We start from the raw sequence: 16315 nt of genomic DNA, 5'->3' as shown, positions 1-16315 counted from the left end.
GAAACTGGTTTTCAGGGGAGTTTACAGCATCTAAATTCTGATTGGCTGCCTGTGATCTTCCCTCTAGCCGTATCATGTGGAAACCCGGGAACACCGGCCTTCGGGAAGATCGTCCTCAGCGATGGCATCCTCTTCTCTAGCTCGGTGACATACGCCTGCTGGGAGGGCTACAAGACCACTGGCTTGACCACCCGCCACTGCACCGCCAACGGCACCTGGACTGGCTCCCCCCCAGACTGCACTGGTGAGAACAGCCCGACCAAGCCTGTGGCGGGGTGTCGCCGGGAGGGTGTCTATAGAAGGTTCTGGTAGATGTGTGTGAAATAAGAGTGGAACATGCAAGCTGTACCTCAGCATTACCTCTCTTCTAACTGAAGTCTATCATGGGGTAAAACAGTAAAGATCTACTATACTACACATGGAATATCTATGTGAACTGTGAGGCTACAGTATATGATTGTTAGAGTAACTGACATTGATAACGTGAGTCTCACCAGGCGTCCTCTGTGCATGTAAGGACAGGGACCGTTTGCTAAATGGTGCTAAGCACTAAAACCTGGGTTTGGCATCTGGGTTGCAGTGATCAGCTGTGGCGATCCCGGCAGCATCGCCAACGGCTTCTACATTGGCGATGAGTTCATCTTCAACAAGACAGTGCAGTACCACTGCAACCCGGGGTTCCTGTTGGAGCACGATGGGCCGCCTAGCCTGCGGTGCACTCAGGACGGCGGCTGGAACCAGAGTCGGCCCAGCTGCAGGGGTAAGCGCGTCTCCTCCCGTGCTGACTGGGGCGCCAGTGAGGCAGCGGCGCAACATAGTCAGAGCCATCACCGGGTCTAGCCGATTTGGCAAGAATAAATGATCTTTAAAAAAGTGAAGTATCAGCAGTGTGGAGGGTGGACCGAGGGCCGTAGAGGGGAGATTAGGGGGGTGACACTAACAATTATCATACATATACACACATACAGTATGCTCCCGCTGTACATGAGCTGTTGATGGTGTGCTGTGAGTACACACCACCCCCAGGGCACTTGTATTCTCACTCATCGGTGCTAATTTATGTAGACATGTCACATCACATAGCAGGAAATGGTTTTCACATGAACGTGCAGACAATGTAACATGAATGCCCATATGTGATTAATGAGGGTGAGATTCACTCTAATCACCTATAAATCATGTAAATCCCAAACAAGATAAACAGAGATTCTGTCTCAGAGCTACCTCTGATCTCTGCAGGGTCCGTCCTCGTGTGATATATTCCTCCTTACCCCCTGCCCCCCCGGGGTGACTCCTGCAGCTGACTAGTCTGTCCTGTCCCCCCACCACAGCAATTGTCTGCAGCCAGCCCCCAGCCATCCCCCATGGGCAGGTGGAGGGCTCCGAGCTTCACTGGGGCTCCAGCATGGCCTACAGGTGCTTGGATGGCTACCAGCTGTCTGCACCTGGCGTCCTCACATGCGAGGGCAGTGGCAGCTGGCGCGGTGACGTCCCCCAGTGCCTGCGTGAGTACCCCACCTCTCTCTGTTACATGTAGTTAGATGGCTAAAGATCTCCTCAGAAGCATCATCATCCACCAGAAGCAGGGTTCCCCTTCCCTGTGAGCAGAGAGGTTGTTGAGTCTATCTAAGCATGATGTCAGAAGTCTTCCCCCAAAATTAAAAAGCCAGGCCAGGTTGGGTCCACGAATGTAACTCCAATCAGTTGGCAGTGTCACTGCAGTCATCTGTCAGGAGTGCACAGGGGTGCTGTGGCGAGCCTCTGACGTCATACCCGGGGAGACGCTAGGTCCCGTCATGCATTTGGGGGCCTCCCAACTACCTAACACATGACGTGTGCTCTGATTGGCTGTCAGCTGAAGGGGGTGGGGCTTTTTAAAGATAAGCAGAGGGGTCAGCTTGCTGTTCTGAAACTGAACATGACATCCATTGTGGTCCTGATTAAATTAAAGAAAGATCTTCTCTGTCATTACACCGTATGCTTCAAGCATTTTTTAAGGCAAATATTTAGATAAGATTTAATTATAGACAATTAGTTAATTAAAAGTTAATTTACACTACACTGGAATTGCTCTACTGTTGTGGCAGCAAACGCAGTTCAGAATTATGACGTCACACATGTAACTGGGTCCGGTCAGTTGTATAAGTATGTGATGCTCCATGTTCCGGGGTGGCTTTGGTGCGTAACAGCTTTTCAGGCAGTTCTGTGGATACCCACGATCCCTCCAGCATTGTGATCTTTCCTGAGCAGCTGTGCTGTGTGGGGACCCCGGCTCACCAGCGGAGGGCCACGCGGAGGGGAGGCAGTTCACCTACGGCTCGGAGGTCACCTTCCATTGCCGCCCTCCCTACCTGCTAGTTGGCTCCCCCAGAAGGACGTGTCAATCCGACGGAACCTGGAGCGGCGTCCAGCCCTCCTGCATAGGCAAGTCTCCTCTAGGCAAAGCCCCATTTCAGGCAACTCAGAAATAAAGGCCCCCTTCCCTGATAGCGGATTCCTCCTGCAAATCCCCTTGAACATTGAAGCATGACAGAAGCCTCTGCTCTTTGGAAGAATCCATGAGGGATGTTGGGCGTGCAAAGCGGAGTGGGCTCTTTGTACCCTTAAAGGCTGTACGTTAGACCCTGTACTCTGCTTCCTTAGATCCCGCATACAACGTCTGCAGAGACCCCGGAACGCCAGCGTTTGGGATCCCGATCCAGGCCCACGGATTCGAGGTAGGTGCTAAAATTCAAGCCGTGATTTGAGTGTAACACTTGAACCTCCATTTTGCACGGTGTCCACATCGACCCCAATTAACTGCCAAGCTAGACGTAAAACAGACGTAAAACAGACGTAAAACAGACGTAAAACGATGCACGCAGCCCTGTTGATGTTCCATTAGTATTGATAGCAGCAGTGAATCTTAACCAGGTGAGAGAAAAGGCAAACTCTTCTGAATCTGCATGACGACAAAAAGTTGCCCACTGCCAATAAAGGTTTTCAAATAGAAATTTGTTGCCCAATATCAATGGAAAGTTGCAACATTGCCCGGCAACAGCCCAAACCAAAAAGCCGTGATGCTCCTAACAGAGTGGCTGTTCTTTCGGGAAAATCAGAAAAGCTTTTTATAAAACGTTTCGAAATTTTTAAGTATTTATTTCAATGAAATTGTGTGTATTGTGTCCTGTGTTGAATTATGGATGTTCATCGAAATTTCTACTTTTTATCATCGCAGGTGAAACAATAAAAAAATAAGTTTTGTTTGAAATTAATTGTATTAATGCACTGAAATATTACATAAACTCCACTGAAATAAACACAAAGCAAAACAATGCACGCAGCCACTACTCACAGTTCATACACATCGACTCCCGCACACACCACCTGCTTCCCGCACGCACAACCAGCTTCCCGCACACACCACCAGCTTCCCGCACACACCACCTGCTTCCCGCACGCACAACCAGCTTCCCGCACTCACCACCAGCTTCCCGCACTCACCACCTGCTTCCCGCACTCACCACCTGCTTCCCGCACTCACCACCAGCTTCCCGCACTCACCACCTGCTTCCCGCACTCACCACCTGCTTCCCGCACTCACCACCTGCTTCCCGCACTCACCACCTGCTTCCCGCACTCACCACCTGCTTCCCGCACGCACAACCAGCTTCCCGCACTCACCACCAGCTTCCCGCACTCACCACCTGCTTCCCACACGCACAACCAGCTTCCCGCACTCACCACCAGCTTCCCGCACTCACCACCTGCTTCCCGCACGCACCACCTGCTTCCCGCACACACCACCTGCTTCCCGCACACACCACCAGCTTCCTGCACATACCACCAGCTTCCCGTACTCACCACCTGCTTCCCGCACGCACCACCTGCTTCCCGCACACACCACCTGCTTCCCGCACACATACCACCTGCTTCCCACACACATACCACCTGTTCCCGCACACACCACCAGCTTCCCGCACATACCACCAGCTTCCCGCAGTCACCACCAGCTTCCCGCACTCACCACCTGCTTCCCGCACTCACCACCTGCTTCCCGCACACACCACCAGCTTCCCGCACACACCACCAGCTTCCCGCACTCACCACCAGCTTCCCGCACTCACCACCTGCTTCCCGCACGCACCACCTGCTTCCCGCACACACCACCTGCTTCCCGCACTCACCACCAGCTTCCCGCACACACCACCTGCTTCCCGCACACATACCACCTGCTTCCCACACACATACCACCTGCTTCCCGCACACACCACCTGCTTTCCGCACGCACCACCTGCTTCCCGCACACACCACCTGCTTCCCGCACACATACCACCTGCTTCCCGCACACACCACCTGCTTCCCGCACACATACCACCTGCTTCCCGCACACATACCACCTGCTTCCCGCACACATACCACCTGCTTCTTACACAGGTGCCTTTCCTTTTATTTTGAGTACATTTGCCAACCTGTTGTTTTCCCCAGCGGCAGATGAAGAATACAAACCGAAAGTAAACATATTATGTAAACATGAATGTATTATGCGGTTTTTTTTTTTTGGGGGGGTTACGTGAGGATTACTGACTGTCCCGTTGTTTCCTTGATGGATGAAAGGTATGTTAACATAACGGCCCATTAGTGAAAACAGAAGGTGTGATATGCCGAGGTATGTCACTGCTGGTGGTTAAAAGAGGATCCAGTTCTAAATGAGAAGGTGCTGGAAGGCCTTGGATGAACACGTTCAGAATGGAACCATGAGAGTGGAACCATGAGAGTGGAACCATGAGAGTGGAACCATCAGAATGTCGTAAACTGTCACATTTATACATTGTGTCCTTTTGTTTCTTTGCAGGTCGGAAGTAAAATTTTCTTTAAATGTAGGAAAAACTACCACATATTAGGATCGACAACAAGGACGTGCCTAGAGGACTTGACCTGGAGCGGGACGCAGCCCGAGTGCATCCGTAAGACGCTCGCTGTCAGGCCTCAGAGGGCCTCCGTCTTCATGTTCTACCGCATTATGAAAGAGTCGCCATTTCTCACAGGCTTGGGTCCTGCTGCAGCACCCTAATGAAATCCGTTCTCAGCAAATGGCAAATGGGGCCGTGCTGGTCACTGTACTCAAATGCTGTTCCTCCTGTTGGGGGTGGCGTGAAGAATATGGGCTTCAGTTTCAAGGGCAGATTTTATGTTTGTGCCGGAGGGATGGATGGGGGGTGGGGGTGATTCATATGAGAACAAAGGAATGGGGGCCCAAAGTTTAGCCGAGTTCCATTTAACTATCAGCATGACACGGGGTGGGGGGGGGAAGGGGGCGGTGCTGTCAAATGTGCGGCTCTCCATAGAAAAGTCCGGGTGGTGGTGTGTGTGTGTGGGGGGGGGGTTTGTTGGTGATGACCGGCACCATTCATTAATTATCAGAGCAGACAGAAGAGGTGCCTCCCCACCTTGACACCACTGCCCCCCCCCGCCCCCCCACAGCCCACGCCTGCAGGCAGTTGGAGACACCGGCTCACTGCGATGTGCGTGCCCTGGATCTGCCCACACTGGGCTACACACTGATGTACACCTGCCAGGCTGCCTTCTTCCTGGCCGGCGGCTCTGAGCACCGCACCTGCAAGGCAGACGGGAGGTGGTCCGGAAAGCCGCCCATCTGCAAAGGTATGCGCACCGCCCAGTCCACCCAGAACACTCCGGAAAGGCAGTGCCTGTCTACAGGGGCACAGACACACACTGAGTGTTTTGGCGAAAGCAAGCTGGGATTTTTAGGCTCTTCTGGTTCAGGCACACAAGCCCCCCCTCCCCCCCCCCAGCATGCTAGTGGTGGCTCGCTGCTCCAATTCGCTTCAGCTGCCGGCTCTTCATCCTGCGTGGCCGCCATTTAATTGGCACCTTTCTGCCAATCCGTGTTGGGGAGGGCTGGGGTTAAGGTTCCTCCTGGGCTGGGGGTGGCTGTAAAACAGTTCATGTTATTTGTGAGAAATGCTGCAGGATTTCAGCCTGGTGCACAGCTCCAGCCTCTCAAACTCCTGCATCTTCATTTTTGTGTTGGGTAACTTACCAGCAGCCCAAAGGTACACAGCTCACCGGTGTCTAGGTCAGGCTTGATTTGTCTGGTGTTCAATCCTGCTTTTCAGTTGGTCCGAAAATAAACGACAAAAAGGAAGATACAGATGAACAGAAAAACAAAATCCGAGGTACGTGAAAGTCTCTGAAAATCAGCACCCTTAAACCCTTAAGATTTCAGGAACTTCAGTCGAATAAAGGACCCAGAACTTTCCCACTGGCTCTCTGCAGCATGAGACAAGCATTTCCATATAAAGCAGATCATCTTCAAACAAAGCCGTGAAATGCACTCAAATGTTAGAGACAGTGACCCAGAGATGGTCATGTGACCCCACTGTCGTGTTTTGGCTTTCAGTTCCTGCCGATGTGTTTTCTTTAAATTCTGGCTGGACTGGCTTCTACGAATACCTGGGCAAGAGGCAACCAGCCACCATCACTGTAAACGGCTTCAACGTGACGAGCAGCAAAGTGAACGTCACTCTGCTGGAGCACAGCGGCGTGCAGATCAAGCTGTCAGGTGACGTATCCTCACCCCCCGATGGACCTTCCTCTGGCGGCTCCGCCCAGCGACTGCATCACCCTCTCTGCCCATTTTCTACAGCCACTTACCAAACCATTAGTGAGGGGCTTCTTTAGTCTGGAAGCATTTTGTTATTTAGGAGTAAACACAGCATCATCACCATCTTGAATATTGTATAATATATTCTAATATATTACATGTTACTACTCTGGGTATAACTATTTTTTAAGTAGTGTAAGGCAGAAATTTACAGTATGTTTTTTTAATTTATTTTTTTTATTAAAAATTGGTTGTGACTTTCAATGACACATACATGCATTTTTATTTTCCACAGGGACATATAAAAAAGAAGAGAATCATTTACTCCTGAAGGTGTACAATGTCCATGGTCCTATGGAGCTTTATTTCAGTAAATTTAAAAATGACAACTGGGCAATGGATGGATTTGTAAGTATTTCACATTTTAACTATTATCATAAAAACTGTTATCACTAAAAATCATTTAGCTACAGGTACGTAGGGCGACAAAGTCTTTCTGTCAGAGACATTTAAGTTGTTCAGGGGGGATTAATCGTTAATCTTTTATTTTCTGTTCATCTCCAGGTGACAGCGGAAACTGACAAAAATAACTATGTGTACCAGGGTTATATTCACAGCAAAGATTTTGGGAAATTTCAGCTGAAAAGACAAGGTATTGTTTATGCAAAACACAGAAATAACAGCTATTAGAAACATTTTCTGTTTTTATATTCATCATCATTTGATTTAGCTAGCAGGTAGAGCGATCGTGGCCCAAGTCGTAAGATTTAGCAATCAGGTAGAGCGATAATGGCCAAAGTCATATGATTTAGCAATCAGGTAGAGCGATCATGGCCGAAGTTGTGTGATTTTGCTAAAAGGTAGAGCGATCATGGCCGAAGTCATATGATTTAGCAATCAGGTAGAGCGATCATGGCCGAAGTTGTGTGATCTTGCTAAAAGGTAGAGCGATCATGGCCGAAGTTGTGTGATCTTGCTAAAAGGTAGAGCGATCATGGCCGAAGTTGTGTGATCTTGCTAAAAGGTAGAGCGATCATGGCCGAAGTTGTGTGATCTTGCTAAAAGGTAGAGCGATCATGGCCGAAGTTGTGTGATCTTGCTAAAAGGTAGAGCGATCATGGCCGAAGTACATCTCAACTCTCCTTGAAGGTTCAAAAGTGTCTCATTAATTGACAGCAGCTCCCCCTGCTAGCCAGCACTAGGTTTGGGCAGTACCTCATTTTGAATACCATTATATTGCACAGGTATTGTATCCCAGTGTTTGAATAATTAAAAAACTATGCTATTGTAGTATTGTTTGATTTAGCTAGCAGGTAGATTGGCACAGGTGATATTTTATATGTTTCATCATCTCATCAGGTCTGATAACAACAGACATGGATCCTTCAAATCCATATTACGGCACAAATAGCGGCTCAGTGGCAGCTGCTATCTTGGTGCCATTCTTCGCTTTGATCCTTTCGGGATTTGCCTTTTACCTCTACAAACACAGGTACGGCCCCCGGGCCTCCCGTCCGCCTGCTCGCCCACTCATGTCTGTCTGTGATGATTGACTGCAAAGCAGAACTGTCTCTCTTATGCCACTTATGGGAAGCTCCTGTGACGCCAACCGGTGACCCCTCACAAAAAAAAATCCCACAAACAAAACAAAAACCATCCGCCAAATCCCCTTGTCCACCTCAAATGTTCGGCTGAGACATTGGACCCTGTGCCATGGGCGGCCCCGGGAGTTTGCCAGAAGTGTTATTTTTTCTGTGTGTCAGATTCGGATGAGAGTTTCCGCGATATTAAAATAAATAAAAAAATTGGCAGGGTACTTTCACAAGACACAGATGAGAATGAGAGACCCAAAGAAGTGATAAGAACTGGCTGCAGGTAAGAGACGGCGTCGCTGGGCAGAACTCGCTCTCGCTCCACTCTGCCATCGTTTGCTTTTCCCTCCTCCATTTCCTAATAGAACCGCGATATGAACAGGCAAACAAATGTACGGTATACAGAGGACAAATGCCACGCCACACTGCTGCTCTGATGGTTAATTTCCATGCCTCTGTTGACATATTTCGGCAAACTAAATGTCATGTGCTTGATTTATCTATGTAGACATGTCTGTCTGCACAAACAGAACCTGCCTGTTTTCACTGGTCTTGTGTTTATACGCAGTTCTCCAGGTTAAGTAAAATAATAAATAAAAGTTATTTATTTATAATAATAATAATAATAAAGTAAAAGTTATGATTTAAAAGAATCCATTTTTGTTCACCTAAATAATTTGATTAGATGCAGGTAATTACAGTTTTGTCAGATTGGATTTGTATGCAGGATAATGGAGGTATAATGCCACATATGGTGTACATTTGGATATATATATTACCAGATATTAAAATGTGGAATTAATTCAGTCATTTCAGTGTAAGTAATTATATGGAAAGATGTAAGAAAAGAAGCCTGGCGTGTATTGAGGCATTAATCTCGAATACTGATGTTATTCAGTATTCGATTACTGAATCCGGGATTCTTTTTCAGCCCTTCCTATAACTATTATTATTATTATTATTATTATTATTATTACGCATTCACCATACACTGTGTCTAAATGAGAGTGGGGCGGGGGCACCACAGTTAAGTTTGCAAAGGCTCAGCACGGCATGTTTGATGATTTGTGTCCCGATCTGCTCAGGACATGTAATTGTCCTGCACAGCCACAGAGGGCAGTGGCGATCAGTTTGTGGTCTCATGGTAACAGTGCCCTCTGCGGCTGATGCGTGCAGTTTGACCACACTGCAGAGGCCCCTTTGCTTTGGTATTGTTAGTGCAGATTTATCTCAAATGTCATTCTGTCCTTTCAGCTATTGTTCGACTGATAGCGTGAAACGGTCACCCATCTTTTAAATTATTATTACTTTTATAAATTATTAACTACATTAATTCTGCAGTTAAACTAATTTAGCAGTTTAGCAGATTAGATATCTAAGTAACATGAAGCTGTTACAATGTGTCCTTTAGTCCTTTAGCTCCCTGTTCTGGTATTTTATTCGCTGTTATTTTCTTCCCTTGTCTGTCTTCCCTACAGTCATAAGTCACTGATTATTTGATAAGTAATTAAAATCGGGGCATGTGGCAGAAGCCATCAGGTTCCCCACAAGTGACGTTACCCCCAACATCTCAGCACGTGCTTCGCATGTGGATCACGTGTGGTTCGCCTGTGGATCACGCATGGATCACGCGTGGATCACGCGTGCTTGCCATGCGCCCGCCCATTTTCTGTTTCTGATTTACCTCAGATTTACTGCGAATGTTGCATCCCGTTAACAATTTTACATCCATGGAATGCACCAATTAGGTGTTACCTAATACTGAACTCATTTACATTTTTAAACAAACAGACACCTGGTAACTGATTCCAAGAAAAAGTAATAAATTAGAGGCTTTGCAATGACAAAACAACATATGCTACATATAGGTACATATGCTAAACATGCAAAAATGATTGTGTAGCTTTCTCATACCTGTATAAATAATGCCTCTACGCTACGTGTGACACATTTTGAAGAGACTCATGTAAGGACTCTGGCAGGTACAGAGCCATGCACTGAGCATGTGTGTTTGATACAAAAGGAGACAGACACATAAGTGGACCCTATTTGTCTGTGTGTGTCTGCATTATAATTCTGGCTGGGGGGAAACAGCATCAGCTGTGCTTTCTGTCCATTTTTAAACCCACTCCCCACTTTTTACATTGAAATATTTCTGGAATGATCCAGGAGCCAGTCCACATCAGGGCTGGGAAATTCTTTTTAAAACCCATTTTGAATTCTTCTAACATATTTCGCAATTTGAAAAAACTCAAATATTAAATATACAATTTCCGATCTCGATAGGAAAATGACAAGGGGCCAGTAATAACACATTTTCACTTATTTAGCTACCCACATGACAGAAACTCCAGCAGCAACAACAAAGTCATTTTAATTGTTCCGCGATGTTGAATTTTCAAACAATTGAAATCACACAGTTAATGTAAACTTATGTGCGTAGAAGAGCTTAAAACTGAAAAGACATCCTGCAATGAAATGCAGCCTTTGGTCTGAGCTACGCTTAACTAGGCTTGGGTGGTATGTAACCTTTCATACCATCATGAACCAGACAATATACCATGTAAAAGCAACACTATTCCCATATTTTGAAATTTTGGCGATAAAATTTGACATATAGGAGTTGGAGGTCCCATGATGAAAACTGCCTGGAAAACTAGAGTGCACATTTTACAGCTCTCGGGGGCAACTATATTGCCACATTCTTCTTCTGATTTACTCACTACTTGACTGTTTTCTTGCTGGCTAGTTTCAACCATTCTGGCTAGCTCAGTAAACTCATGGAAGTCTGCCCCTAGTGGCAGATTCCTTATTATACTTTAAGTGACAAGAGGTAAAACGAAAATGTGGAAAGGTGCTAGATGACTCATAGTTGCCTACTTAAATCTTCAAAAAATGGAATGTGAATTTTTGCAATTAACTATGTAAATATTTTTCAAATTGAATTTTTATTTGAATAACATAGATTGACCTCCCAGGCCTAGTTCGCTTGGCTTGACACATGATTTTGGCATATATATTGTGCTATTTTGGCATATATATTGTGCTATTTTGGCATATATATTGTGCTATTTTTCCTCCTCTGATATCTGGCATTCTGTTTGCTTTGTTGCACAAATTAAATCCATTTTTAAAAAGTCCCTCAGAATTGGCTGTTTTCTATCACCACTCTCGATCACATCCACAGATTGTGCCATTAGTTAGCTAATTATTTAGTTCGTTAGACAGTTGGTTCTTTTTGTAACCGTAAGCTGAAAACCGTATTTTCTCGCTTTTCAGAACAAGACCAAAAGTTCAATACAACGGCTATGCGGGGCACGAAAACACAAACGGACAGGCGTCATTTGAGAATCCCATGTACGACACGAACATGAAGCCGACAGAGGCGAAAGCCGTGCGCTTTGACACCACGCTGAACACGGTGTGCACTGTCGTATAGCCCCAGCTCGAGGCCATGCACTTCAACACCATGCTGAATATGGTATGCACAGTGGTACAGTCTCAGTCTTCATTGAGCACTGACGTTTGGTGCCATGTGCCAGTCCCCCCCCTCCCCCTCCCCGCCGCTCCTTTCTCTGCTACCGCAGCGACTCAACTGACTATCCGGAAAAAATGATAAACAGCAAAAATAGGAGATCTTTATTTTTTTTGTAAACAAGACTAATGGCAAAAAAGACTCTTCACCGAGGAGAGACCATGACTTTGTGAAAGACAACATGGATGACGATTTTTATTTTTGATTACTTCTGTTTCTCATGGCCCTTGCAGGAAGAGAGTGAATTCCACTCTTTTGTTTGTCGTACTTTCTAAAAGCACTTTCTTACGGACGCGTCCAAGAGCATCAAAAGGATGGAAAATTATCAACGAGAAATGGAGACAACGAGTGCTCCCCGAATCCGGAATGGCTGCTCAGGCCAGACTTCTTAAATAATAATAAAAGTGGAAATGTTACAGTGATGGGTGTGAGATAGACGAACTTGCCTGGTCTGTCTGGGCCTTGGTCCCGGGTCCCAAGAGGGGTGTCCTCAGCAGTTGTGTTTGCAAACCGTAACGGCACAATTTTTGCACTAGCGTGTGACAGATGGACACAACGTCAATTCAAAAAGAAAACAAACACAAACATAAAAACAGGGTTTATATATGCTGACCATATGTATATAAACATGTGTTTCCATTCTCACAGGAAGCATGTTGCCATGCTACATGTCCAAGCTGCAGAAAATGATGACAAATGACTTCATCGCCCTCATTGCGAGACGAGTGCGTCTTTCCCACACAGCTCCGCAAATGGCTGTAATGCTTAGATGATGCAGCTTCGTTTTCGTTTTTCGTTGTTTTTTGTTTTGTTTTGTTTTGAATTGCAACTGGTTTATGTAGAAATCAGCAGCAGCCTTCCGTCATTACTGTGCTAGCTTGGGCCTTCTGTGCAGAGCAGCACCCACAATGTTTCAGTATCGTAAGGACGCTGATTCTTACTCCCCCCAGAGAAATATTTTTATTGTGAGAAAGACATTTGGATTTTATTTTTTTAATTTCACCGCCAGTTTGACATACAGTAACTGCTGATGGTTTAGCTCCATAAATCTGTGCTTCCTGACTTCATTTTTGTTTAGCGAATGATGCTACTCAAATGCCAAAAACGATGCCACTTTCTGTGCTCTCTCTCTCTCTTTCTCTCTCCTTCTCTTTTTTCCTGCGTTGCTCAGACACGTCTCTAACTGCTTACCTTAAACACAAGACTCCTCACATGGCGTCAGGCTAGCTAAAAATGTTTTTGTGCCCCTTTTGCACAGCGATCTGTCCCGATTTCCCTGCGATGCTGAGCTTATGAAGTTTTTATTTCTCATAAATACTGCACTTACTTTGAATCACAGGTATAATCGTGTCTGTGATGTCTGTTACGTTATGTGTGAGGGGGTGTGCACTGCATTCAGCCTTTTCACGTTTGTTTTCTAGTGCTGTTTCCTGATCCTGCACTCTTTGCACCAATGCTGGGGTGCCCCCCCGTCGCACTTGCTTCAATATGACACCCATCCCACCCCATCTTGTCCCAGAGAACTTGTTGATCCCTCAGAGCCCTGTCATCATAACCCTGTATTGCAAATTAGTGAGACACTGCCTTATTACGTAAGAAGACCATCAACAGCCGAGTGCAAGGCTACTCAGAATATAAACACTGTGATTTCAAAATTCACTGATGACGTCCCGCTCCACCCCACCCTGGTTGTTTTGGTGCCATAGCGTGTTCATATACCCACTCTCATGCAGAGAATGTTCTTAACTCCCCTTTCTACCCAAATAAAACAACAGACCCCACCTGCCAGAATTGGTGTACCACTAAGGAAGCGTGGTAATAGTACAGGAGGCCTGTGGTGCAGGTTCTCGCAGAGTAGCATCTTATGAAGCAACTTTTCACTCAGCAGCATCTCACTGAGCGATGTCTCAGTGAACAGTGTCTCACTGAGCAGTGTCTCACTGAGCAGTGTCTTGCTTAGTGGTGTCTCACTGAACTGCGTCTCGCTGAGCTGCATCTGAGCATCTCAGTGAGCGGTGTCTCGCTTAGCGCCTCACTGAGCAGCATCTCACTAAATGGCGTCTCACTGAGCAGTGTCTCACTAAATGGCGTCTCACTGAGCGGCGTCTCACTTAGCAGCATTTCACAGAGCAGCGTCTCCCTAAGCAGTGTCTCACTGAGCAGTGTCTCGCTGAGCGGCGTCTCATTTAGCAGCATTTCACAGAGCAGTGTCTCCCTAAGCAGCGTCTCACTAAATGTGTCTCACTGAGCGGTGTCTCACTGAGAAGCATCTTGCTTTGCATCTTGCTGAGCAGCATCTCACTGAGCAGCGTTTCACAGATCAATGTCTCACTGAGCAGCGTCTCACTGAGCAGCATCTCACTGAGCAGTGTCTCATTAAACGGTGTCTCTCTGAGCAGTGTCTCACTAAGCAGCATCTAACTGAGCAGCGTCTCATTTAGCAGCGTTTCACAGAGCAGTGTCTCACTGAGCAGCGTCTAACTGAGCAGCGTCTCATTTAGCAGCGTCTCATTTAGCAGCGTTTCACAGATCAATGTCTCACTGAGCAGCGTCTCACTGAGCAGCATCTCACTGAGCAGTGTCTCATTAAACGGTGTCTCACTGAGCAGCGTCTCACTGAGCAGCGTCTCACTGAACGCCGTCTCACTGAGCAGCGTCTCACTGTGCAGTGTCTCACTGAGCAGCGTCTCACTAAACGCCGTCTCACTGAGCAGTGTCTCACTGAGAGGCATCTTGCTGAGCAGCATGAAGCTGAGCAGTGTCTCATTAAACGGAGTCTCACTGAGCAGCGTCTCACTGAGCAGCGTCTCACTGAGCAGCGTCTCACTTAGCGGCGTCTTGCATCGTCGTGTCTGTCCAGAGGAAGCAACAGCTTCACCTTAATTTTTCTAAGAAATTTTCTATTTTGCATTTGATATTATGTAAAATTGTGCCATGTTCGGTACGGAGCACCAATGGTGGAAGTGATGTGTAAAATATGGGAGGCTGGAGTTTGTGAAACAAAACAAGGAAAAACACACAAAACTCCACAGAGGAGTATTTCCCTGACGATCCACCTGCTGTCCATCTCTCAGCTTCTCGTGATGCTTGTACGCACCCAGGCCTCCACCAGGCCCGCTGCAATAACATCCCACTCTTTATAATAGTCTGGCCGCAGCCCCCCCCTCACCCCGCAGCTTCATCCCACCTCCCGAGCGACTCCACCCCATGTGACGACATCGCCATTCTACCATTTGCTGCTGACTGACGTAGGTGCAAAAGAAAATGTTTTTTTTTGTACAGAAATATATTTTTTATGAGGAAATTTGTAAAATTATGAAATATGCTGTAATTTTTTGATTAATGTAGGTATAAAATTGTTAAAATAAATGTTTTTAATATACAAAAATGTAAACTTTTATCATTTATGTAACATAACATGTCAATAGCTAGTTTTAAATTTGTAAACTCTTGCACATGTCAGTATATATGAGCCTGTATGAAATATATAATGTATCGTCTGACAGATACAAAGCAAAGACTCTCATATAAATTGTAATATAATTTGTTCAATGAAAGCATCTTTTAAAAAATATAATTTGAATTAGAGATTAAATATTTGATTATAGTTTCTGTCTAGGCTGCCTATTTCTGTTATGTCCGAAAGCATTCAGAATTTTTTGTGTATCAATTGTAGCCAGAGGTGACATTCATGAATAGCGTGGGCTGATGTACAGACAGGTCAGTTTATTTTTTTTTTTTTATTTTTTATGTGTTGAATGGCCTTTGACTCCATGAGAGAATGACATGGAAAGCACTTCATATCAGTCTTTTAACTGAGATACTCCTGTTTTCTCACTGCATCTGGACTGAGTTTGGTACAAGCTACCAGTCAGTACTGTCTCTTGGCTGTCTCCTAAGAGCACAAACTCCTCACCGGTGTGCAATATGGATGCTAGCAGTTTGCCTGACATTATTTCAGCAATTTCCACCTGCTCTGTCTAATTTCTCTTTGAATGAAAACTGAAAAGCAGGCCAACGCAAATGCAGCGCCCGCAGAATCACACGCGGTTCATGCGGACACAAAGACAAAATTGGCATTTGGTACAATTCGTCTTCGTTTTTGAAATTATATAAAATTTGAAAAATAAAAAGAGTATACCGGCAGCTACCATGTCGGTGCTCAGCGATTTATTGGCTGCGAATCGCATTCATGCTGCCTTCTTATTGTTCTCTACCGTCTGACCAGATCTGACTGTGTCCGGTAGCTTTGGTCAGCGGGAGTCGATGGGGCATTTAACTAGTGCCCCCCCAGCCCCCAATGGATTACCTTTTATTCTTTATTTCCTGTTGGTGCCTTTAATCACATAAATATTTCCAGTGTGGCGTTACTGTAAAGTGACACATTACTTTGTTTACAAATGATATACATGAGAATACACAAGTCTGCACTGTACAAAGCGAGTGTGTCTATAGTCATCAGTCTGAGTGAGACCTTCATTCACTCAGAAGGTCCTCATGACCCTAATGATAGTTATACCATTAATCCTCAGCATTTCTGTTTATCAGTATATCAGTATCATTCAGTCTGGAACCAATTTA

The 16315-nt window shown here is 46.0% G+C and overlaps 1 protein-coding gene across 4 annotated transcripts in view; it reads left to right on the top strand.

The window, feature by feature from the left end:
• Positions 1 to 15286, top strand: part of LOC125739298 (CUB and sushi domain-containing protein 1-like) — a 348758-nt gene extending 333472 nt beyond the window's left edge. For 2 of the 4 annotated variants that reach the window (XM_049009245.1, XM_049009246.1), the window contains exons 58-71: positions 68 to 244; positions 581 to 760; positions 1332 to 1505; positions 2251 to 2424; positions 2644 to 2717; positions 4835 to 4946; positions 5464 to 5643; positions 6120 to 6179; positions 6404 to 6565; positions 6903 to 7015; positions 7172 to 7259; positions 7967 to 8099; positions 8420 to 8482; positions 11479 to 15286. In XM_049009245.1, the coding sequence (XP_048865202.1) occupies positions 68 to 244; positions 581 to 760; positions 1332 to 1505; positions 2251 to 2424; positions 2644 to 2717; positions 4835 to 4946; positions 5464 to 5643; positions 6120 to 6179; positions 6404 to 6565; positions 6903 to 7015; positions 7172 to 7259; positions 7967 to 8099; positions 8420 to 8482; positions 11479 to 11638 (1850 nt within the window). In that variant the 3' untranslated portion in view covers positions 11639 to 15286. The remainder of the gene's footprint in view (positions 1 to 67; positions 245 to 580; positions 761 to 1331; positions 1506 to 2250; positions 2425 to 2643; positions 2718 to 4834; positions 4947 to 5463; positions 5644 to 6119; positions 6180 to 6403; positions 6566 to 6902; positions 7016 to 7171; positions 7260 to 7966; positions 8100 to 8419; positions 8483 to 11478) is intronic. The other 2 variants (XM_049009249.1, XM_049009247.1) reach the window with 1 other exon arrangement.
• The last annotated feature ends 1029 nt before the right edge of the window (positions 15287 to 16315 follow it).

The sequence above is a fragment of the Brienomyrus brachyistius genome, chromosome 3 (genome assembly GCF_023856365.1).
Source record: "Brienomyrus brachyistius isolate T26 chromosome 3, BBRACH_0.4, whole genome shotgun sequence".
In the NCBI taxonomy this organism is placed as follows: Eukaryota; Metazoa; Chordata; class Actinopteri; order Osteoglossiformes; family Mormyridae; genus Brienomyrus; species Brienomyrus brachyistius.
This window is presented reverse-complemented; position numbering and strand designations above follow the sequence as displayed.